The sequence below is a fragment of the Mercenaria mercenaria genome, chromosome 14, assembly GCF_021730395.1.
Source record: "Mercenaria mercenaria strain notata chromosome 14, MADL_Memer_1, whole genome shotgun sequence".
NCBI classification, from domain to species: Eukaryota; Metazoa; Mollusca; class Bivalvia; order Venerida; family Veneridae; genus Mercenaria; species Mercenaria mercenaria.
The window spans coordinates 38,069,438-38,095,399 of record NC_069374.1 but is presented as its reverse complement, the minus strand read 5'-3'; the positions used below and the strand labels follow the sequence as shown (position 1 = coordinate 38,095,399).

The window sequence follows — 25,962 nt, the reverse complement described above, 5'->3', positions numbered from 1 at the left end:
TGTACAGCAAGAAACATAACTCCATCCTGCTTTTTGCAAGAATTATGGCCCCCTTTTGGACTTAGAAAATCAGATTTCTTGGTTAAGTTTTGTGTTAAGTAACTATCAAAGCTATTACACGCTATTATTAACTAAAGCTACTATTACTATATCAAAGCTATTGAAAGCTATTATTAAGCTACTTGTTCACTATCAAAAGCTGAATGTTTTCAGCAAGAACCATCACTCCATCCCGCTTTTTGAAAGAATTATCGTCCCTTTTTGACAATGTCATAGAAAATATCAGATTTCTTGGATAAGTTTTGCGTTTAGGTCAACTTTTCTCCTTAACGATTAATGCTGTTGCTTTAAAACTTGGAGAGTTTTTTGCCACTAAAAGCTGACTCTGCACAGCAACTACCGTAACTTCACATTGCTTTTTGCATGAATTATGGCTCATTTTTGGACTTAGAAAATCATGGATAGGACAATATTTCTATTGTACAGAGACAAAAAATAATCAGATGAGGGTCTGCATTCGCATGGCGGTGCTCTTGTTTTTTACCGTTACGGTAATAAAAAGATCCTAAAACTGTTCAACTATATTTTTTTTGTGCCCAGGAGGTCTGACTGAGTTATACCATAGTACTAATATTTGATTGATTAAAGCGGTATAACTCTTATAAAAGTTTATCGAGAACTGAGCAATTATTATTTTCCTTAAGGCAAAAATATATTTTTAAATTATCAATAGGCTTTTTTTAGACATTTCAATTACTTATTGAACAATTCTTCTTTGCAATAAAATTGGTAAAAGTCTTTTTCATGCAAAAGATTAGTAATGTAAATAGATATTTGTTTTGATATCTGTTTAGGTTGAAACCGAAATTTAAAATTTAGAACTTAGCTATTGATTACAACAGAAATAGTGCACTTACTAAAATATGCATATTTAAACTTATTTAGAAAAAACAAACTCTACCACTGATTACTTCAATTTTGCACCTTAAAGCTCTAGAATGTGTAGCAGAAATATCACAATAAAATCATACAACTTGAGCTTGGTTAAGGGAATAAAAAATTATAATAATTGTTTTATATCATAATCATCATCTAAATCAGAAGCATAGTAAAATAAAAAAAATGAAAACAGAATCATAAGAAATTGTACAATCCAAGTGCCACTGTTGAAAACAAATAATTGCTAGTCTGATTTCTTCTTTTTGTAAAGAACTAATTTAAAAGAATCTGAGTTTCTCAAATACTGCTAGTTCTGTCTGGTGAAACAAAGGTGAATTGTATTCTAATTTAAATTAAGTTGTATATTGACAAAAAACGAACGCCGACGACATCAGGATCAGAACAGTAGCCAGGACCTGTCTACGAATAGTCAAGCTAGTCACTATTTTAAAGTATACATAAATGTATATATACCCGGTGTTCTACGGAAACAAGCTTTTACAAGACTTTCTATGTTAGTTAAGACTGCCTTGATCTTGATTTTCCCCTTTAATCATACATATTCACATATTCATGCATTTATTAAAAATGAGATCTTACAAACCAAAACCAATATGGGAAATTTATAAGTGACATTAGATAAATAACTATGTATACTGTACTTTTCATTATATGCACATTTAACTGTTTACAGGGTGCTCTTATCAGTATAAAATGTGATTTTCACTTTATTTGTTTTGCTTTTGACTTTATCTGCGATGCTTTAAACTTCATATGCTGTGCTTTTAACTTTATATGATATGCTTTCTATTGTATACGTGGTACTTGCAACTGTATATGGATTGGTTTTACATTTTCATGTGGTTGTTTCAGCTGTGCATGCGGTGATTTCAGCTTTATATCTGGTGCTTTCTAATGTCTATGCGGTGCTTTAAACGGTATATGCTGTTGTTTCACCTTTCGTTAGTCGTCTCTTTTTATTATGTGTAGTGGTTCGATTTTCTTGTTTGATACGTTCAACTTTATTTGCGGTAATTTCAAGTGTATACGCGGTGTAAACTTCAATATGGTTAAACAACATTATGAAATTTAGCTTATTGCGAAAAAATAGCAAGCATCGTCATCTTTTGTCCATCCACGAAGCGCTGGAAAATAGCTTTAAGATCTACTTTGGTCTACTTCGTCAAGCATAGCTTTCAGTGCAGACGACATCCTTTGCAAAATGGCAAAGGTTAACTTGTGTAGTAGAGGCAGAATGCCCTCGAATGATACCCTATGTCGGATGTCTTGGCAGTATTCTTTAACTTTCGTAATATTCAGATTTCATAAATTTATATAGTTTGCACATAACGTTATTTGTACCACATATAAAGTTGAAATAACCGGATATAAAGTCATAGCATAAACAATTTAACGAACCGTATATACAGTTGAAAGCACAACATATACAATACAATGCGCCACATATAAAGTTAAAATCACCGCATGTAAATCTAAAAGAAATGTACATACAGTTGCAGGTACCTTATAATAAATTATACAATGAAAGTTGAAAATACCGCACATAAAGTAATATCGATACATAACTTATAGGCAACAGCATATACAATTGAAAGCACTACATATACAATTGAATGCACAACAAAAACAGTAGAAATAGCATCATATAAAGTTAAAAAGACCACAAATGCAGATGGAATCACCGCATATACTATTAAAAGACCACATATACAGTTGAAACAACCATATACACCGGAAAAATCATAGCAAACACAGACGGAAGCAACGCCGATACAATGTTAAGCTCTTTATAAACATGTTGTATACTAGTATATCGGTAGAGGCATTTCATATACAGGTATATCAACAACAGAATACAGATTGGGCGCTCCATAGCTTTAGGATTATTATTTGGTATGCTTAAATCCTGCAAAATTGCCTAATTGTGCCCATAACAGTTTTGCTCTGTGTTCTCTGACTTCATACATTGCTCTACCGTTTCTTCAGAGTTACCTATTTGGGTGAGATTTTGTACTATATATTTCATATAGTATTTGTATTTGTAATACTCCCGAAGGGACGTATTGTGTTATGGTCCCGGTGTCCCTCCGTCCATCCGTCCGTTAGCAGTTTCGTGTCCGCTCTGTAACTCTTGAACCGCTTGAAGGATTTCAAAGAAACTTGACACAAATGTTCACTACACCGAGACGACGTGCAGAGCGCATGTTTTGGATATCTCGTTTCAAGATCAAGGTCACACTTAGGGGTCAAAAGTTATATGAGTGTGTTTCGTGTCCGCTGTGTACTCTTGAACTGTTTGAAGGAATTAAAAGAAACTTGCCACAAATGTTTACCACACTGAGACGACGTGTAGAGTGCATATTTCAGATTACTAGCTTCAATGTCAAGGTCACACTTAGGAGTGAAATGTCATATACTTTGTTGTGTCCGCTCTGTAAAATTTGAACTGCTTGAAGGATTTCAAAGAAACTTGGCACAAATGTTCACTACACTGTGGCGACTAGCAGAGCGCATGTTTTGGATGACTGGCTTCAAGGTCAATGTCACACTTAGGGGTCAAAGGTCAAATATGACTTTGCTTTGTGTATATTGCTATGCATTACAGTGTTCATGTTTTTATTTGGCATATCCCTTTTAGTTCTCTCACAACATGTTTTTTAATTACTTCCCTTTTTGTTACTATAAATAGCTTATTTTGCAAGTTTTTTATTATTGTCAGTAAGGAAAACCGAGACCACTTTTCTGTGGTACAACATGGATGGTACATCCAATTTTTAGATGTATTTTGACATAACTTTACATGGTAAGAATTTTTTGTGGACTTAGAATTTTTTTTTTTTTTTTTTTTTTTAATTTCTTATTTTTGTTCCTGTCCTTTGGGCTTCAACAGTCAAGTTCTTTAAGTTTTGCTCCTATTCTCTGATGTGACCCTTCGGGCGTATATTGCCTCGCTTAGTGGCGTTGCTCTTGTAACTTATGTTAAGGGTCTACCTCCTTTCGGAATCATTTCATTTGCACTGTCTAATCTGACTAGTTGAAAATAGGACAAGTGAGAGGCTGTCATGCCCAAGGCGCTTTTAAAATGACTGTTTCCTATCTACAGCTTAATTTTGTACGTTTCGTTTCATATGTTATCTACATTTACGCACATTTGTAACAGCTACAATTGACTTTTTATGGTGAATACATGTACATGCTAGTGGCGTTGTAGACTTATTGCTAAGTTGTAAAGTATGACATGATCAATCAGACAGTTTTAGTTTGAACACTACCTGCGACAAGGACAGATAATATTTAAGCCGTCTTCAAAGTCAGTCTGTAATAAGTCAGTATAACTGTAAGCATTTCAATTTGTATTTGTCAAATGAATACACTTCTCTGGCGTAGTTTCGTTGTTCCTATTTATTTATCACCCATAATTAATTGGCCTAAAACATACATATAAACCTCTATAAGACAAACATAAATTAGATAAAACATTACAATATTACAAATAGAAATGCAATTAAAGCGATCAGAAACAACACACATAATCATATATCAATTTATTTGATAACATTTTACAGCAACGTCTGTATAAGTTATTTTATAGAACTCGAAATGAACTTCTTTATGAAAATCGTCTAACTCGTAATCGTTTACTATATAAAGTGCAGAGATGAAGAGAAGATGCGTGGCAGAGAAAGACTGTTACTAAAGCAATGTATTCAACTCCCACATAAACATAAAACATACAATACAATTAGTTATGTACAATACAATAGACTGGCATGTGTTCACCCACTATATTGCTTCAGTGAGCTTTGGTCATACAATTTCCGCCACAGGTATTAGAACTGGATGTCATACACTAATGGATAAAACAAAACATATCTAACTAAAACGTATACGCTAAGGTTAATTATTAACAAGTGGGCCAAGATGGCCCTAGGTCGCTCACCTGAGAAACACACCATAACAGTGTAAACTTGTTTGACCTAGTGATTTTATGGAAACAAATTTTCTGGCCAATTTTCATTAAGATTGGATCACAAATGTAGTCTCTTGAGTTTAAAACATTACTTTCTTAGATATGACCTAGTTTTTTAACCCATATTCAAACTTGACTTAGATTTTATCAAGGCAATTATTTCGACCAAATTTCATGAAGATCAATTGAAAATCAATTGAAAAATGTAGCTACAATCGCATACACAAGGTTTATCTTTGATTTGACCTCGTGACCTAGTTTTTAACCCCAGATAACCCAATGGCATATTCAAACTCGACTTAGATTTTATCAAGATAATTATTCTGACAAGATTTCACGAAAATCAATTGAAAAATACAGCCTTTATCGCATACACAAGTTTTTTCTTTGATTTGACGTAATGACCTAGTTTTTGACTCCAGATAACCCATTTTTAAATCTGGCCTAGATTTTATCAAGGCAATCATTCCGACATAATTTCATGAAGATCAATTGAAAAACATAACCTCTGTCACATACACAATGTTTTTCTTTGATTTGATCTAGTGTCCTAGTTTTTAACCCTAGATAAAACATTTTCAAACTTGGCCTAGATTTTATCAAGATAATCATTTTGACAAAATTTGATAAAGATCAGTTGAAAATACAAGGTTTTTCTTTGATTTGACCTAGTGACCTAGTTTTTAACCCCAGATAACTCATTTTTTAACTTGCCTGGAATTTATCAAGATAATCATTCTGACTTAAATTCATGAAGATCAGTTGAGACATACAGCCTCTATCGCATACACAAGGTTTTTCATTGATTTGACCTAGTGACCTAGTTTTTTACCTCAGATAACCCATTTTCAAACTTGGCCTAGATTGTATCAAGGTAATCATTCTGAAACAAATTTCATGAAGATCAGTTGAAAAATACAGCCTCTATCGCATACACAAGCTAAATGTTGACAGACAGTCAGACGACAGACGACGGACGCCGGACATTGAGTGATCACAAAAACTCACCTGGTGCGCAGTGAAGATCAAGTAATTATATCCTTGATGATTGAACTATACGAACGCTTCAAGTTAGCACAAAATAAAGAACGTCTGGGCAATAGTCGTTACGTTCAAGAATGCTTCGGGTAATTAAACTTTTAAAACTCATTAAAAAAATCGATCAAAGGAGTTTAAAGTACGGCATAAATAACGGACTTTAATTTGTGTAGTTTCTGTGACTCGTGGCAATAACGCAGATTAAACCAGTCTTTATCAAATATCACTAAAGTCTTATGTATACAGCAAACAGTATGCACTAGGGATTTAAAAATGTTAAATGAATTGTTTAAATTGCAGTATTTATTGTCTGAATAGGATATATAAAGCAATTAAGGTAGTACTAAAAATTTATTACGGTTTTATAGTTTTCAAATTCAATTTGATAAAACGGCATGTTGAAGTCGTTAAGTCATTACTCCCTTTTATGAAAAATCAGTATTTAACGAACAGATGTACGGTTTATTACTTACATTTCGGGAATCAAAATCTTATTATGCACATGATCATGTAAATTAGGTCCAGACATGTTTCTGAATAATGTTTTGGGGATTGGATATGGCGGGGGAGGGACACATTGCCTTCGTCTGTCAGTCTTACGCGTCATAGTGCTTCGGCGCATGCTGATATAAAATGTATATTTTTGCAACACTGCTTCATAGAGACATGAATGTTTTAAAAGAATGTTAACGAGACTAATTATGCGGAAATGCACGTGCGGTTTTGTTTGTTATTTCACAGCTATCGTATTAGAATTAAAACATTTAAACGTGTTCAAAAAGGGCAAAGAGAAATGAACGATTTTTGGGAAATGTTAAATCCAGCATGTGACATTTTACACCTAGGGTTTATGCTTTTACACGGGCACCAAGACAGAAAGGCGAGATTGAGAACATAAGGAAAACCCATAACGGGAAAAGGCGAAATAGCGAGAATATAACGCGCCGTCAGCGGCGCGTTAAAAATCTCGCCTTGTCACCTTGCAAAAGGGAAAAGGCGACAACCCAGTGATCTCGCCTTTTCGCTATGTCGCCTTCTTGTAGCAAATGTGCTGTATAAAATATACATTCCTTTGGGATCATTTTAACCGGAATATCCAGGTATTAACACCAGGTGCATAGTTCCTGCAACTGTCATATCTCATAAAGAAGGAAGGCGAAGTATCTATCAGATTGACGCAAAATGCATAATTATTCTTTTAAAGTAACAGGAGCTAATCATTTCATATCTAAGTTATTCAATTCAATTCAAAGAAAAAGGAAGGTAACATTAAAGAAGAATTAGAAAATGTTCATAAAACGCTTGCAACTTTTTATAAAGAGCTTATACTGGAGCAGGAAGAAAGTTTAAATAATCTTGAATATATAACGAATTGAGTCAAGACAAAAAAGGAGCTTCCGATCATTTTTCATACATTTTCCTCCCTCCTATACAGTCTCAAATTATTAAAGTTATAAAGAACATAATAATCATGTAGTCTTATGAAATAAAGAAAGGATAGATGGAACCCTTATAATATACACATTGTAATAAAGCAGAATGTCAAAATCTGAAAATCATTTGTGAACATTTGTTAGGATAATATTATACATATAATATTTATGTATATGTCTTTAAAAGTCGTATAGATCTAAACTTAAAAATATAATGAATAACTTGAAATTCTGACCATCCATTGGAAGGACAAAAAGTGATATCTTAGCACAAATGGACTATCAATACCACATATAAAGGAACTAAAAATGTTCTCTCAATAAATACAAGTGGTCTCAGAGTAACCATAGTCTTTCAAGCAAGTTGACTATGGCAAAAAATGGCCCAAAATGCACACCTTGCGCGACCTGTACCGTATTATCTGCAAATGACTGACCCACTGGCACCAGAACAGAAAGAAAATGCCTCTGTACATGTTATACCTTACCCCTAGGTATTCTATAAGAACCATGGTCATGAACGGGAAAATATACTAACCCGTTTCAATCGTAAATTTCTCAACTTAAACGCTCAGTTCGGTGAAAGGGTACTTAGTATATTGAACAAGCGATAATTTATATTCCATATTTTATGCTTTCATCAACGTTACAGAAAAAACTTGCTTGACCTTCCCTAATAAACATCCGGTCTAGAGGTCACGGCAGTGTGCACACGTTTGGCGAAATGTAAACAAACAAAAACAGAAAAAAAATCACATTTTTACAATAAAACTCGAAATGATGAATGAAATTCATCTCGTATATGATCTTTAATTTGAAATCGTACATTGGTCCGCATCTGTTCTGTTCATTTTATTCATTTTGCACATTGATGCTGCATTGTCACATTTTAGTGAACACGTGTAGAAAAATGACGATTGACATACATTTTCACATTAGCCAATCAGAATGGTTTTGTAATCTAGAACGGAACTTCACCAGGGAAGTTCAAGCAAGTTTTTTGTGTAACATTGAAATAACTATAAACTACGCGTTGTTCTAAGATAAGATGTATTGAAGAAATGTGACCGGTACACAACCACTTGTTTGATATCCATAGTACACATTTACCGAACTGCGTGTTTTAGGTATGAAATGCGCGATTGAAACGGGTTCAAACGGGTTTTCATTCCTTTTCTAATTTTATATGATATATTGTCTCGCATTGCATAATTGTTTCTCGGCAAAAATGTTTTTGCATGTATCTGTAAGGCTTTTGAGAAATACTGATAAAATACAAATAAAAATATTGTATATTTTTGTAGATAATTAAACATGAAGACATTCTTGATGTTTCAAGCTACGTTCCTTCTTTCATGCATGGATTTGAACACAGGTAAGAGACAATTTGAAGTTTGTATACGCGTAAGAAATAGAGATCTTAAAGCACTTTTCACGGATCCTGAATATTAGGAGGTGCCAATCAAAGATTCAAAGCAGGAACTGATCAAATTAAAACGATTTAGTTGAACTTATATTTATCATTACGTAACATCATTAAGTTGTGTCTTCTCGAGTTGTTGACTTTATATGATTTTATACGTTCTTTGTAGTATTCAACACTTGAGTTCATATGAGCAAAACTCTTCAATTCTTAGGCAGTTTGAAGGCTACATATGTACAAGTAAGGTAAAAGCACATAGGGGTTTGAAAAAAAAATAGAATCAGTCAGTTTTGACTGTCATGATGTAAAACGCTGAAGAGAAGAGAAAAGGCGGTGTATTTAAGGGTATTATTCTGTCAAATATCTAAGCTATGGAAAATGCAGCACGCAAGTTCTAAATAATAGATGTTCTGCATAGATGCCTATGACTTTTTTCAGCTTGTGTCCCTATGGTGTTGTGTGTAGAATACTTTCACAGCTTGTAAATGAAATTGAATGATAAAAGATAGAATACGTTGCATGACATCAAGCATCTGTCCGGCTGGCATATAGACCTTAAGAATATGCTTTGGAACTTTAGTGGACATTTCCTTTTAAAACGATGAAAGTGTAGTTACAAAAAATATATATTCGTAAGATATTAATCAAATCAAGGACTATAACTACACACTGAAGGAAAATACCTGATTTCTGATTATTTCTTATGTTTACATGCTGGGTCATTTTCATATCGAAAATGTATCGCGCAAAAAGTCATTATCCGTGATTTTATAGAATTATTATGATAAACTTGAATTTCGTAAACTTAAGAATAGAACAGATAAAGAATGCAAGTATAGAACACCCCTCCTCCCCGCTACCCGCCCCCTATCTATTAAATCTGACCGCTGCATTCACCATTCGAACCACTTTGATAATGCCAAATAAAAACTTTCAAATTCGAAGAAACAATTAAAATAAAAATAACAATTTTAAGATCATCATTTTTTTTTTTTTTTTTTTTTTGAATACTGAATGAATTGATCCCCGTTTGAGTATAATTGGATATAAAACAAAAGGCTTAACATTTTTTAATTAAACATTTCATTTTCAACTTTCACTGTTAATTATATTTCAAGTATCATGTAAGCTAATTGCAACGTGGTAAGTTATGGGAGATCACGTTAGGAAATAAAACAAAATCTTTGTTATTACTTTATAAATTCATCGAAAATATCATTTTTTCATTTTTCTTAACCTAAATTTGTCGAGATCAAAATTGCCAAATGAATAGTCCATTAATCCAAAATCATCAATGATAATGCAAATCAGTTAAAGCTGTGGGTTTGCAAACATCTACATATATTTTCCTTTGTCTTTCGGTGGATATTTACTATAAAACAAACTCATTATTGATCGAATAGATCAAAATACAATATACCTCTAACGTAATTTATATTGTGCAGTCATGTCTTTTTGCCCTACGTAGAGTACGCATGCGCGAAAATTGTTTCCCGTTGCTAAGCAAATAGCTCTGTGTAAAAAGTTCTTATAGATATTGAAATACTAGATATACACGTGAAATGTTGTTTTTTTTTTAATTCACAAAACAGCTCCGCCACGTGATATATTAATCTGAGTGCGTTCTTTTAACGGCGTTGATGACCGAAGGCATTAATGTATCACATCAAAGCCATCTTATTTGCTTCAGTAACCTTTATGGTCCGCTCTAATTAGGGGACACACTCGAAATTAACTTACGGTCTTGATTACCCAGGTGACCTATGTTTTATCATGCCAATTTCACAATAGTTACGCAATGATTTCCGGTATATCACTTAAAACAGCAACTTCAGTGGCATGGAGCCGCGACCCCAAAGTATGTAGATGTCATTTAAGGCGAAGAAAAATATATATAACAACTATTTGAAGTTGTGGGAAAAATAGATATAATGAAAAATATGAAATTTTTAAATGTAAGGAACAAGTTTTATATTTGTATGATGTGTGGAAGTTTGGAAATGCTTGTTCTTTTCTGATGAAAATAAGAATAAAGCAGGCTTTTCAGGTAAGATATGATTAATTAACATACACGTCTTTAATCAAAGTATACTGTATAATAAATTACTTGACTGAAAATATCTTTATCATGGCAAAACAATTCGTAATATAATGATAATTTTATGTAGGTTTTCTTATCGTTGAGGGTTCTTTTGCCACACGTAAAGAGCGCATGTGCGTTAAAATCAAAACATCCGCGGATTAGCATAGCAACCAATAACTTGTGTAAAAACATCTATAATCATTATTGGTATGCTTTGTATACTAATGCATTTAGTTCACAAGTAAATAAACCGCAGCATGTCGCTTATTTGATGCTTTCTCCAGTCAGTGTCATATATAAATTATATAAATTAAGTTCTACAATTTCCAATGAAAGTTGTTCTTCGAAGCTAATTGGAATTATTTTGTGTGCAAATACGATGTAAATAATCATCAGCTGGAAAGCATTTCCATCCAGCAGAGGTTTGCAGTTATCCCGAGACGAACCAGGTAGACCATTGGTTAATGCTGTATCAGTTAACAAAACCGTTGCCATTTATTTGTTGTCTTTTTAACTTTCCCGTTTTCTGAACCCTGGTTTTATTATAAGTTGTACATATACATGACGTGTAGATATTACTAACGATCTAACAAACACGCAGAACTGCTATAAATGCATTTACTATATCAGCGTTGGCTGAAAGAATGGGCTTCTTTTCGGTGCGGTGATAGTATTAATTTTCTAAAGTGAACCTCAAGCAAAGATCATTTTTTGTATTAACACTGCTTTCATTCCAGGTGCGGAACTTTCTCTTACTGTAATCAGTCCTCTAGGTGATACAACAATAAATGACCTTGATATACCCATAGACTTTGTGTGCAATGCCGAAGCCACTTTGTTATGTGAAATTAAACCATATATTGACGACTCCGTGACTTGGCAAATAAATGGGAAAACATACGCAGTGTGCGTTTTGCAGAATTGTGTCATATACCCGCCCTTTCCAGAAAACCACAATTTTTCTATGGACGTGGCAAGCGGAGTTTTCAATTTAACTGTGGATCCGGTTACCAATTGCACAAACTACAATATTTACAAATGCGATGATGGCATTACTTCAAGATCAGTTGAAGCACAAGTGAAAGGTAATTATAATAAGTAGAAACAAGGTGTCCACAGGTGTTGACGTTTGCATTTATATCAATGTGACGTATAACCGTTTATGAAAATTTATTTTTATTACATTTAGAAAATGCAAGGGGCGTTCAATAAATAATGATACTCCGAGTGTAGTTCCGTAAACGATGGTCATTTTTGAATGCGATTTTCATCACGTTATAGAGCAAAATGCTATATGAATGATAAAAATCGGCAGATTCAAAGTAAAGCTATTATCATTTGAGAGAGGTGTATTAAGGTATAATGGACCATAGCAAAAATAACTATAACTTAGGTTTGTCCTGGGCCTCCAGGGTCTCAGAGTAATAGAATAACTTGTAAAATCACAAATTCTATCATTTTTCTACGAGATACAGCAATTTGTGGCGAGTTTGAGTTTGTTTTAGCTACTTACTAGCATATAGGAGTGACCTGTCGCTTTTATTTTTAGATTTGGATTTTTCAGACTGTTCCATTTATTAAATAAGGGTTTGAAAGATATTTGACTTATTTAAAACTATAAATATATTTCAAATTGTATACAGATCGAAATTGCACCGGTAGCTCTGTTGATAGAAATGAGGAATCTTGCTTTCATCATTTCAATTTCATTTTTAATTTCATTCATACAATTTCAATACGTTATTCACAATGTCTTTTAAATTAGAAGTAAGAGCTTTGTCTTTGCTGGTTTTGAAAGTGCCATTTTCCTTGCCAAACTGAGTATGGCTATATTCTCAATGTGGCATAGTGTTTAATATGCAAACGATAAAACAATGTAATCCTCGTGAAGTTCGTGCACTCTCGTGCAAGAACACACCATGTTGAATAATTCGAAATCAAGAAGATATTTGAAAAACCTATGTTATATGCTAAAATAGCAAAATGATACACATTATTATCATTTTAAAATGTATGCTACCAAAATATATAATGAAAAAAAGTGAAAAAGAAAAATCATTGATCTCCGTTAGAATTCGAACTCACGAAAGTTAGATTCTAGAGCCGTCACGCTTACTACTACACCATGACGTCTAATTGTTGAAGGTGGCAGTCACTTGAATATTTATTATAAAAATAAGTTATAAAAAGTAGGGTACCCCTTTACTGAAGTGGTTTATTCCCGTAACCTTTCAAATCTAATAAGAAAAGCGACAGGTCACTTCGAAATTTTAGTGCCTACCGGCTTCCTTGTTTCGATAAGGCCTATAAACACCTTATAGACCCCTTTAGCAGGTTACTAGACCTGTCCTATTGTTTACGACGAAAGAAATTCCATGTGCCTGTGGTGGGATTTAGACAAGCATCGCTAACCACTGAGCCAAAGAGTCGACACACATACGCATTTGCAGAGATTAAAATTTAAACTTACAGGTTGTGCGTAAGCGACCATAAAAGGCAGTAGAGGCATGAGAAATCCATGCATGTCATTTACAGTGCACACCTGATTGACTCCGTAAATAACATTATCACTGTATTTTAACACTCAGTTCTGCATAGGTCTCGAGATTTGACAGAAAATGAAACCGTGCATACTCTTCTGACTAAATGGAGAATGCTTCTTAAAACTGGGCATTTTATTGTTCGTGATATATTTTATAACATTTCCGGACGTGTTTGAAATAAGATTAACAGTTTAAAAATATTTTAAAGGCCTTTTTAAGTAGTGTAAATGGATGGAAAACTGGTCAAAGCACATTTCTCGTTTACTGAAAAATGTTTTACTTTTGCTGAATATCGTTAATCCCTATCGAATTAACGGTTAACATTTTTTATTCCTTTAAATTTTATTATATATTTTGCACTGCACAAAGTTTTGTCGGTTTTATGCCATTTGTCAGTTTTCAAAATTATACTGACTTAACATCCACAAGTAAATGACAACATCTTCTTGTGAATCAGATGTGGAAGACGAGAGCGATTTTAAACTAAATAATGTTAATTCAAATCGTTATCATGTCACACGAACTGCAAACCTCTTAATTAATAGTACTCATTATTTTCATGGTCAAAAAGATAGAAGGTTTTCATATCTTCTCGATGGTGTGCGCGCAGTTTTTTAGGACATTTCGTTGTGTCGCCTTGGCGCGCCTGAACAGGGTATATCACCTCTGTTTGGATTATTTTGCCCGGATCGGGGAAATACAAGAACACCAGAAAGAACACACAAGTTTCAGTATCAGCTCTCTAGAAAATTGGTAACATTTACATGTTATATAGATTATATTATTAGGTTACCTATTTATCAAAAAATAGTTACACGCGTGCGTAGAATTATATCTGTTTTCTCTGTGTAATAAAATAGCTGAACTTTTATACATTTAATTTATCATGCTGGTATGAGTTTTAGCACTTTCTTATTAAAAAGTTACCAAAACTCCAGTGTTTTCTATTGTACCTATGTTATCACTGTTACAACGATCGGTGTATATCATTCATATAGATTGAAATATATACTCTTGGAGAAATGCCAAGCCTGCTATTTTTTACAAAAATATACAAAAGAACCCAACTGCGCTACTTGCGCACGCACCCTTTACTGGCTAACTTGATATGGATAATACGCATTTCTTGTGATAATATAGTGTTAAATTTATACGGCAATCTGTATTTAAGTAGCTATTTAAAGTCCTAAATTAGTTCTTCAAATATGTAAAAGAAACCTAGAATACCATTCGCGTCAAATTCTGATCAATTGACTCGACACACATTGCAGCCCTCAGAAAGAGACTATAATCTTCCCAATGTTTCCCAAATGTGCACGGATTTTTCATGCAATACAAATGTCATGTCCTGACTGCTGACAAATATATTTACAGGTGCCTAGAAAGTTGTGCATTTTGATATATTAATAGTATCTGATAAGTTCTAGCACACATTGGTCTTGTTCCTTATTGTAATTATTTGTTTTTAGTCATGCATACGTGTTACAAACGTTTTACAAGTCCGAATGCAATCTGGACTATTTAAAACAAAGAAACATGTAGGTAAGTCAGTTATCATTCGAACAATAACTTTTACTTATTGCGTTTTACATTTTACAACACAACTAAAACATCTAAACCCGAGAATTAAGAAATTAGTATCAACTTCAAATAAAAGATTTTTTTCAACGATGAACATCACACCTGACAAAATAGCAGAAGCTTATTGTACTCATCTTATCGTTTTTCGAGTAAAATATACACATTCCATTTAAAACTGTTATCATTTTTTTTTTGTTTATTTTAGTTTTTTAATGTTTATGTAAAGATGCTGATTTGTTTTTAATTGTTTAAACTGAAAATTGTGCTACAGTTCTAATTGTTGAATAGTAGAATCAAGGACTTATTACAATCTCATTATTCTATATCTACGTTAATTCGAAACACGTGACCGTACAATATAATTATTACCTTATTGAATGCACGTGCGTACAAGAAAACATGTATTTCTTCCGTATTTGGACGGTTAAAAAAGTCCCATGGCAAACATACGATAAAGCCCGAAACGCGTGAAAATGTTCCGAATGTAAATCGGATGAAGTAGGCGCTATATGTACAGTGTTAGATTGTGAGTCTTGAAATGAGGAAGGCTGAAATACAATATTCAGTGAATCAATTTTGATTTAAATTAAAATAAAATAGATGTAGAATAACAAGATTATTTAAAATTGAACTGTACAAAACGAGATATATTTGGACTCGAATATGGTTTTCTCAGCTGGGTACTCGTCTAAATATATTTCCGTATTGTACAGAACAATATCAAATACCTAATAATTTTTTTTACATAAAATGGTCCAGTATACCTGAGTACACCTCACTCAAATGATTATATTTTAACTTTGAATCTACCGATTTTTATCATTCTTATGGCATATTGCTGTTTCAAATAAACTGCTCTATAATGTGCTGAAAACCGCATTTAAAAATAACCACTGATTACGGAGTTGCACACGCAGTATCATTATTTATTAAACGCCCCTCGTATATAAAATAAACACTTTTAAGGTATTCTTATCATAAAGCTCATGACTACAAAATGTCAAATGTTATTTTTGAAAATACAAAAAACAAATATCTTAACCATCATAATTTTCTGATTGGGATAACCTCTTGTTCCCTAAAGTTATAAATGCTCTTTATACACCATTCTCTGCTTGAAGGAACTCTGTTGCAGATTTGTAACTTATCCCAAAACAAAGTGCTCCTGATGAGCATTTAGGATGTCATATAACCGTCGTCCACCGTCCATCATCCATAATGTCTTTTGAAAAAAATATTGTACTAAACTACCATGTAAATTTCAACAAAACGTCAAAAGATTGTTTCTTGTGAAGTATTCTCAACAAAATATGAAACTTTATATTAAATCCGCACAGAATACTAGTTGCCGTCGCAACAAAACAAATTAGAAACCGATTTCAAAATAATTTCACAGCTTCGCTAATGCTGTCTTAATGTGTTTAAACAAGACTGCCAGGGCCCGGACTTCTTTTAATGGCTGTATGGACCACTTTGAAATTCTTCTCTTCTGCAACCACTGGTCTAATTTGAAATTATTTTAACTTAAAATGTCCCATAAGTGGCCGTCCAGCCACGCTGATTTGAGAAAGGAAAACAGGACAGCCAGGGATGGTGTTTAACAATATGGCGTTTTAAAACTTTGAATATATTTTCCTCTGAAATCACGACTGATTCTTTTCAAAGTCACACAAATCTTATTTATTATTTCAGACTATTCCGTTACATTAAAAAATCATGGCCAACGTAGAACTTGGCAGATTTTGCTTATATGATTGAAAATGTTTACAATCTTCTTGTCATAAACTGCGGGTCTGATATCAAAACCAGTTTTCATGATTGTTCCTTGGATGACCGTTTATCAAAACATTCAGATCATTTCCATCCGCTACGAAATATTGCCACCAAGGGAGAATGACAACATTACTGTTCTTTATTTTTTGTAAGGAGCGAACACTTTCACTTTCAATTATTTTGATTTGCGTGGTGAGTTTTCCCTGAAGAGAACTTGCTTTCAGCGACACATTATTGAAAAGACATTCGCGATAATCTGTCACTTTAAATAGTTCCAGTGTCTTCCTTATACATGTTTATTTCTATTGTTACAGCCGATCGTAAAGAAACCTGCTTTGTGCATCGGCACATTTTAGAGGTCTATGCAAGCTTAATTGCTATTCAAGGAGACACTTAGTGGACACATCAAATAAATACACAGCGAATATTACCCAGTCACGCAGGCGTCGATAATATTAAATAATCTATATATTGACCAAGATGTTCAATTATATATAGAAAAACAATTGTTTTTAACGTTGCAAAATTCTTTTGTATGTGACGTTGACGTGAATGAAACTTTGACGAGTTGAAATCACATGATACTGCCTGTGTCGCAGTCTGATGTAGGTACATTTTCGACGGCTCCGTCTTGTGGCGTTGTTGCCAATTTGACTTTTGGAAAGGCATTTTTTGGACATAAATAAAAGTCGATAACTATTTTGATTTAAGTTTGGAAATTTCATTTCATTTTCATATTTATTTGAACCGACTTTAACATTTGATTTTTGTACATACATGGTATGGATTCTGAATTTACATGTATCTCTACACGAGCTCCCTGTACATAACGGGCAAATGTCATATATCACAAAGAAACACCCATAATGGATCGCATTTAAAAGAATGATAAATACGCATCAACCCTTTTGAAAAGATATTGCCGGAATAAAATATTTGCCATAAATAGATGTTGCTTTTTTACATTTCTTGAGAGAATATAAAGTTTATAATCGCTTAGAAAAATAATTCTTTTTGCATCAAAACATAAGAAACTGTCAACGAATCAACGAGTCACATATCGATACAGTGTGTGATCTTGTACATAACTAAAACCTAATTAGTAATACATGATCGAAGGACCTTAAAATTTCGAATTTCAGTAAAATAAGATTGCTGTTTGCTTAGTAGGAACGAATTTTTTTCATACCCTTTAAATATTTGTAAGAGCTGAAACACATATTCAAATTGTTTTTGATGTTTGAATTGATATATGTTATACGACGAATGCAGGTAGTATAATGCAAGTTATATATAGAAAACAACAACAATCAAGTTTTAAATCATTTTAAAAACGACGCAGTCGAATAATTTGTTACAGTAGTACACCTTCACTCGATACTTTTAAAAAAAAGATGACTAGCTTGTCCTATAATTTTAGTATATTCAACCAATGAGACTTTAAAAATGGATACAACTGCTGAAGATCGATTAACAGTAACAACCGGATGTGTCTATCCAAATGAAATTGAAGACCTAACATTTGAATGGTACATATCTAAGGTAATCATTCAATATTGTTAATTAAAAAGAATTTAAACAACCTTTAAGTATCTTAAATTTTATAACGTTCAATCAAAGATTAAACGTATTCGTAAACAATTTCTTTAGGATTATACTTGAATTTGCCGTATACGGTACATTTGAGGCGGGATACCCTTATTTTCTATCAGCTTATTTCGTTTAAATTCTTTATCTCATGAATGTCTTGATGGATTGTAACCAAATGTTTATGCACGTCCATCCTAAGACAACAAAATCTGTCTGAAAGTCTCAAAACCGCTTGATCTCCGTTTAAAATGCCACAAGAGCTACCAATAAAAACGCCTTTGAAATATCTCTTCTGATGAGATGCTCTAACAATTTTCACAATCTTTATCAGAAGCATCATTGCATATACATGTACCTTATAGAACTTATACAACTTGTTTTATTAAATCGCTTCAAGTTGAACCCCTTTATTGGTCTCCTGGATTAAAATTGAAAACCTTTAAACAATAATCTTATCATTAACTGTTCTATGTATATTTACCAAATGTGGCCAAAAGAAGCCTTGAATGAACTCTTCATAGGCTGGTTTAATAATATCTGTCATGTATTTACGAATCGGATAGAAATATCCGTCCCGAGGGCACCTGCGCATTGGGCGGTAATGTGGCTTGCCGAATTACCGCCCATGCGCAGGTGGCCGTGGGACGGATATTTCTTTCCGATTCGTAAACATATGAATGGTATTTTTTTCGCATATCGTATACATGTGAGCATTTTATTCTGGCACATTTTTTTTCTTGCATACCGTATTTTACAAATAACAGTAGAAATACTTACGTAGCACTCTTTTTTATAGTAGAGAATGAACACAAAGTGCGGGAAATTAATGTCCGTAAGCAGACGTGACGTCATAACGTTTTGCGTTATGCACAATAACAAAGGTCTTCTTCAGTTTATCATTTGCAGCGTAGCGTATGTTCTTACGGAAAACTAACGTATTTTGAATCGGGCTATATACTATAGGGAACGGAGAGAAACTATCAAGGTACCTGCTTTTTTCGTATTTTTACATAAACAATATCTTATCAGTGCATGAACCACTGGATGTCATTAACAGCACGAGAGTAATCTGGCATGGGGGTGCCAGATGGGTTTTGCCGGTGTAATGAAGTATTTCGACCCCCATAGAATAATGACCCCCGGTCATTATTCTATAGAAAAAGTGACCCCCGGTCATAGTATTATGACCTCCAGATCATAGTACTATGACTCCCCCACGTGAAGTAAATTGAACCTCATGAAGAATATTGACTCCCATAAAAAAACGACCCCCGGTCATTTGGACAAATTTAGTGATAACTCATGTATCTAAGGCCTATACAAGAAAATAACAATTCACAATACGTTCACAAAACACATCAGTGTCAATAATCCCTGCAAACTTCGGTATGAAGTAATTCTTCAGAAGAAAACTGCACACGAAACTGCTAGCATAGAACTTAGTATTAATAGAAGTTGCAATACTTAGCAGTGGCAGTAAAGTACGGTAGCGGCAACAATAGAAAGTAGTAGTAGTAGTAGTAGTAGTAGTGGCAGTGGTAGTGGCAGTTGCAGTTGCAGTTGTAATAGCAACAGCAGCAGCAGCAACATCAGCAGCAGAGGAATAAGTGACAGCAACAAAAGCAGCAGGAGAAGAGGTAGATGTACAAGACGTATTAGTGGAAGCAGGTATAGTAGTATCAGTAGTAGCAGTTGTAGTAGTAGTAGTAGTAGTAGTAGTAGAAGTAGTAGTAGAAGAAGAAGAAGTACATGTAGTAATAGCAATAGAAGTAGCGGCACCAGTAGTAGTAGTACAATCAAAATGTTAACTATTGGTAATGGAGGGTATTAGAGTTGTAGATCTAGTAAAATTGTCCGTTAGGTTTGGTGGGGACCACTTTTTAATAGATATTATAGTCGAAAGTCTTTTTAGGGGCCGGTGTTTTACACGGAAAGAGTAACTTTTTTTAAATAGAATAATGTCCGGGAATCGATATTGTATGAGAGTACGAATGTAGTAATTTCGGCAGTGAGTATTTTACATGGAAGGAGTCACTTTTTCTATAGAATAATAATCGGGGTCGTTATTCTATGAGATTCGAAGGGAGTCATCTTTAGGGAGTCAGTATTTTAGTTGGAGGGGTCAGTTTTTCTATAGAATAATGACCGGGGGGTCGTTATTCTATAGAGTTTTCAAAGGGAGTCAGTTTTTTATAAGGGGAGTCAATATTTTACAGGAAAGGAGTCATATTTTCTATAGAATAATGACCGGGGGGTCGTTATTCTATGGGGGTCGAAATACTTCATAACACCGACATGGGTAAAATAACCGGGAACTCCGGTCCGGTGTGCAAGAATATATGATTCCCTTTACGGGGCAGCCAGATATAGAAGCAAAAAAAAATGGCACAAACTGCTTATTGTAATTTTAACAAATACAGTCTGTAAGATCGTTTTCAAGGTCGTTTTACTTTATACTTTATCCTTTATAACCGCCACCTAAACATGAATGGATGGTTACTGACTAAAAAGGTATTGAATTATAGGCATTTGAAGATTTTAATTATCACTTTTTAAATGCTTCTAACTAGGTTTAAAAAGAATAAATCATCACAAATGTATTAAGATAATTTGATAATTTTCTTACAATTTGCAGTATAACACGACTCTAGAGTCAGAGCCATTTACATCAAAAAAGAATGAAAGCACAGTAATTTTTGATTGTAAAGAAACGCCAAGTTGCACAGCATCACATTTCAATAACACTGTAGTTTTTGATGTTTTCGATGATGGAGATGAATATTACATTTATGTTATCGTTAAGTACAACGGTGCACCAAATATGCCCTCTACATTACATTCAACTGGAAGACGTTATAAAGTCAAGGACAAAGGTAGGTTAACTTTTATACGTCTTAAAATAAACATCATTTTTAAATGGAAAAATGTTTTCATAAAATATACATAAAAGATAATAGGTAACGGTAGATTTCTCGGAAGCATATAACATAATATATAAGTTCATATAAAGTGTTATTACATTACCATGATATAATACACATACGGCCTTTTCCTTCCGTCTCACACATATGTATGCATATTAAATAATACATAGTTGTGTCTAGGTATTCAAATTAAAACAATATTTTCTATTTTTGGAATACAAGTGTCTCTAAACTACACAACGAAATTTTTCATTGAAAAAAATCGTGGAACGTCCCGTTCATGTTGATTACCAGGCCACTTTATAAATAAATATGTTAAACCAAACTTAAAGATTAGACCTGCAGCTATGTTAGGCATTATGGTTCCTTTGATTTGAATTAAAAAAAGGAAATTTTACATGGCCCTTAATATAAATTGCCTGTCCATAATGTGTGCTTTATGACTGGTCTATATTCAACACATATTTACCTGGCTAATAAGACAAAATATTCAAAATTAATATCTAATGCCCTGTAATATGGCTGCCGGCCAGTAGTCAAAATTGTTCAACTATTGACCGGAGAGCCATTCAAGACATATAATACTTTAGTAGTTACACACGTCTGTGTATGACCGTTTTTGTTATTTTAAAGCTCTTTTTATCTATATCAATAACATGAGCTTGTCAAGAGTTGCAAGCGAATTTTGGGTGCCAAAGACAACTCTGCACGACAAGGTCCACGTAACTGGCACGCATGTGAAAAAACGTACATGCACCAATTGTGGGCGTAGATTTCACCTTAAATGTGTAGCAGATGAGTTATTGGGCGATACAGACAAATTTCCGTTTGAATGCAAATACTGTTAAATTAAACACAGGTTCTAAGACATTTTGAACTGTTATAACACTGCACATTGCACCATGTATAAGAATGTTAATACCCTATTCAACGTTTTGGACATTAATCATGTAGAAATTTGTCAAGATGTTGTGCTGTGCTTCTGCAAATTTCGGTTTAGATACAGATACCCTGTGAATACGAGTTATATGTTTTGTTTTATAAAGTTCCTTAGTTAAAAATGCAAGTAATACTGTAAAGAATGTGTATGTTTATCATTGTATACAAACAAACGTTCTATTTTTTAAAAAGTTGGGACTGTTCCGAATTAGCGCCCCTATTGTTCGGAATAGCCTCCACTGTTCGGAAATACCCGTTCAAAAGGTAATATATTCAATACACTGTACTGACAATATCTATATACGTATATAGTTCGGAATTATACACGCTAAATCAGTTGGAATTACTTTATAAATAAGTTGTTTTTTAATGGCAGTATAAGTGGGTATTTCCGAACATTCAACTTTATTACTTAACTGTTCGGAAATACCCACATCCGCTCTATGTTTTAAATCAAACAGTATTCAAAGTATTTATATAAAGTTATTAAATCGTGTTCTGTTTTATTGTTCCCATAGGATGACATTCATGAGTAATAGCATAACATGGTCGTATAAGTTTGCGCAGGAAGTGTACCTTTTTGTATTAAATAGGTTACGTCCCAGATAGCAGACATGCGTTGGCCCAACGTTGGGCCAACGACAGACTCTTCGTTGGCCCAACGAAGATTCCCGACGTTGGTCCAACGCCATTTTGCTAATTGGCGCAACGTTGGCCCAACGGTTGGTACACCGTTGGCCCAACGACTGGTATCCTACACTCACCGTTGGCCCTCCATTGGGCCAACAACTGATATCCTACACTCATCGTTGGCCCTCCATTGGCCAACAGCATTATTTCGTCTATCATCGTTGGCCCAACGCCATTTTGCTAATTGGCGCCACGTTGGCCCAACGGTTGGTACACTGTTGGCCCAACGACAGGTATCCTAAACTCATCGTTGGCCCTCCATTGGTCTATCAACTGATATCCTACACTCATCGTTGGCCCTCCATTGGGCCAACAGCATTTTTTCGTCTATTACGGTTGGTCCAACGTTAGGCCAACTCTGTTTCTTTGTTGACCAAAGATGGATGCCAACGCTATCCCAACGATAACGAAATTGAAAGAAGGCTAAAACTAGCATTGTTTAATACATGTTTTATTTTCAAATAGTTGTGATTTTGTTAACATTTAACAAAAAGAAATCTAATATTTATTTAAAGTTTATTTGCAATTTTCATAAAAAAATATAACAGAATATTTCATCACTACAACATGTAAAATATTGATTCCAGCCTTTTATAAATCTAAATATTTTTCTTATTTCAGTCACTAATTAAATCCTACTGAAGTGAATTACTGTCTGTATATTTACTCATTATATATCCAAGTGCTGTTTGTTTGTTTTCTTTTCTCACTGAAGTTGCAGCTTTTTATATTTTTATTTTTTCCTGTGCACCACAGTGCTAGGCACCCCATTATTACTCCCTTGAACAGCATCCTGTAAAAAACAAAAAATCATAATGTTGATTAAACCATCAACGTCAAATTGATAACAATAACTAAAAAATGCACATAAACCTCTGGACATAAACTTGCGTAAAATGTATGAAATAAATTTTTGTCTGTATTTTACCGACAAAAATATGTTAGAATTAACAAGAAACTGAGTTATTTTATTTACAGAATTCAATACTCAACACAAGTGCCATCCGCCAGCATTAGATATAAGTATTTAACATACGTTCAAGTCATATGGATATAACATGCATACAGGATATAAAAAAAATTCTGTATAAGAACTTTATCAAAAAATATTTCAAAAAAATAAACTTCTACTTACAGTTTATAGCTGGAAGACCTGGTTTTTGTTAAATCTAGACCTATCACATGTATAATAGTTTCCTTTACTTCACATGTCTATAAAGCTAGAAAGCTGGCCTAGAGAGTAAAATTAACCACATTTTCTGGGATTTCTTACATAACTCGGGTTAACGAGAGTTCATGTTCTGGGATATTCAACAGATTTATTGTAAACATTTTATGATTGTATAAAATTAGATATTTGTTATAGAGTTAGTAAGGCTTTTTTTTCAATACTTCTTCACATTTTTTTAAGGTAGTGGATTTTAAATACATGTAGTTCAAAATATCATTACGGCTGCAGATAAGTTTTTAGTTTAATTAGCCCAAATTTAACTGATTACGAACTGGTGCAGAAAAGTGTTTAATAATTAATTAAATATTGCATGTTACACCTGCACAACCTGTGTTTACTTGTGGGGGGTTGTGATAAAACAGTGACCTGTAAAATATACAAATATTATATTACTTTTTCTAATGGACCAACGTTGGGCCAACGTTGGGCCAACGATGTTTTCTCTGTGTAAGTCTTTCCCTGTAAATCAATATTGGGCCAATGCAGAGATATATGTGACTAAAATTTAAAGTTGGTTCAACGTTGGCCCAACAGCTGTATTTACAATATTTATTAATCATTGTTGGGCCAACAGTGGCCCAACAACGATTATCCTTTGACGGTTTTCCGTCGTTGGCCCAATGACTTCATGTTTACAGGGGTATTTTAAACTCAAACTTCACAAAGTATATTTGTTTGCATATAACATTCTTAAAAACTCTTTGTGTATACACTTTACACGTCTTCATGTTGTCAGGACCCTTATTGATATGTTCTGTCTGTACTTCTGGTTTTATGGGTAAAAGTGTAAAATTACGATTTCATTTGGCTCATTAGTGCTAGTTGCATGATAAATATGCACAGATGAATAGTTTACCAGCTGCTGTTACCATACTTTTATGGGTTATCTTATCACAGAGACAATTATATCCTTACAGATAAAAGCACACCTTCATATGGTGGATCTAAGGATGACAAACCAGCATTAGACCTTGTGCTTATCATGGTCATTGTAATACTGATCACGTTATTCCTTGTACAACTCGTAATTATGTGTTTTCTCCAGTGCAAGATACATAGCATACTTAGCAGAGCATCAGGTATAGTACATTGATTTACTGCAAGTTACATTTGGCTGTTAAGAGAACCAACCCCAAATTCTGATGCAGGTTATTGAAACTAAAGAATCGATTACTGTTAATTTACTGTTAATTCGCAATGTTATACACATCACTCATTTCTTTATATGTTTCATTTATCAGTCCTGCGTGATGAAAAAAAGTTCATCAGTCCATCAAAAACGAAACCATAATTAAGCATTTTCCGTATCAAATCAATATTATAAGGATTAGAACGCGGTGGTCTAAAAAGGGCAACTTTTACATTAAATGACTGTGGCACTTTTTTCCTCTGATCAGGCGTTTAATCGACCGCATGTGATTATGTTTAGCGCTTCGAAGTACTTTATATGTAAACAATATATATTTTAAACATTTTTAATCTAAGTTATTGGGCATTTTTCTTAAGTCAGCCGGGAAAGTAAAACAATATTATCATAGATGTTCATGGAACAGTTAACACTTATATCCCACATTATTTTGGGCGCTATTTATCCGCATCTGGAAACAAATCCGACGTCGTCGTAAATAATTTTGAATTGAAGCACTCTTGAAATAGATATTGCATCTTTGTTTACAATCTCAAGTTCATTTGTTGCAGAAATGTTCATATACTTGCACTATGTTTTCTAGGCAAATTTATCCAAAAGTATGTTGGAAGTCAAAGCAGTTTATGCATAAATTATT

At 33.6% G+C, this 25,962-nt stretch overlaps 1 protein-coding gene across 5 annotated transcripts in view; it reads left to right on the top strand.

The window, feature by feature from the left end:
- LOC123527326 (uncharacterized) overlaps positions 1 to 25,962 on the top strand; it is a 63,857-nt gene that overhangs the window by 13,412 nt on the left and 24,483 nt on the right. For 4 of the 5 annotated variants that reach the window (XM_053523289.1, XM_053523285.1, XM_053523286.1 and 1 more), the window contains exons 2-6: positions 8,706 to 8,776; positions 11,645 to 11,992; positions 18,225 to 18,346; positions 21,030 to 21,267; positions 25,096 to 25,257. In XM_053523289.1, the coding sequence (XP_053379264.1) occupies positions 8,716 to 8,776; positions 11,645 to 11,992; positions 18,225 to 18,346; positions 21,030 to 21,267; positions 25,096 to 25,257 (931 nt within the window). In that variant the 5' untranslated portion in view covers positions 8,706 to 8,715. The remainder of the gene's footprint in view (positions 1 to 8,705; positions 8,777 to 11,644; positions 11,993 to 18,224; positions 18,347 to 21,029; positions 21,268 to 25,095; positions 25,258 to 25,962) is intronic. The other variant, XM_053523288.1, reaches the window with a different exon arrangement.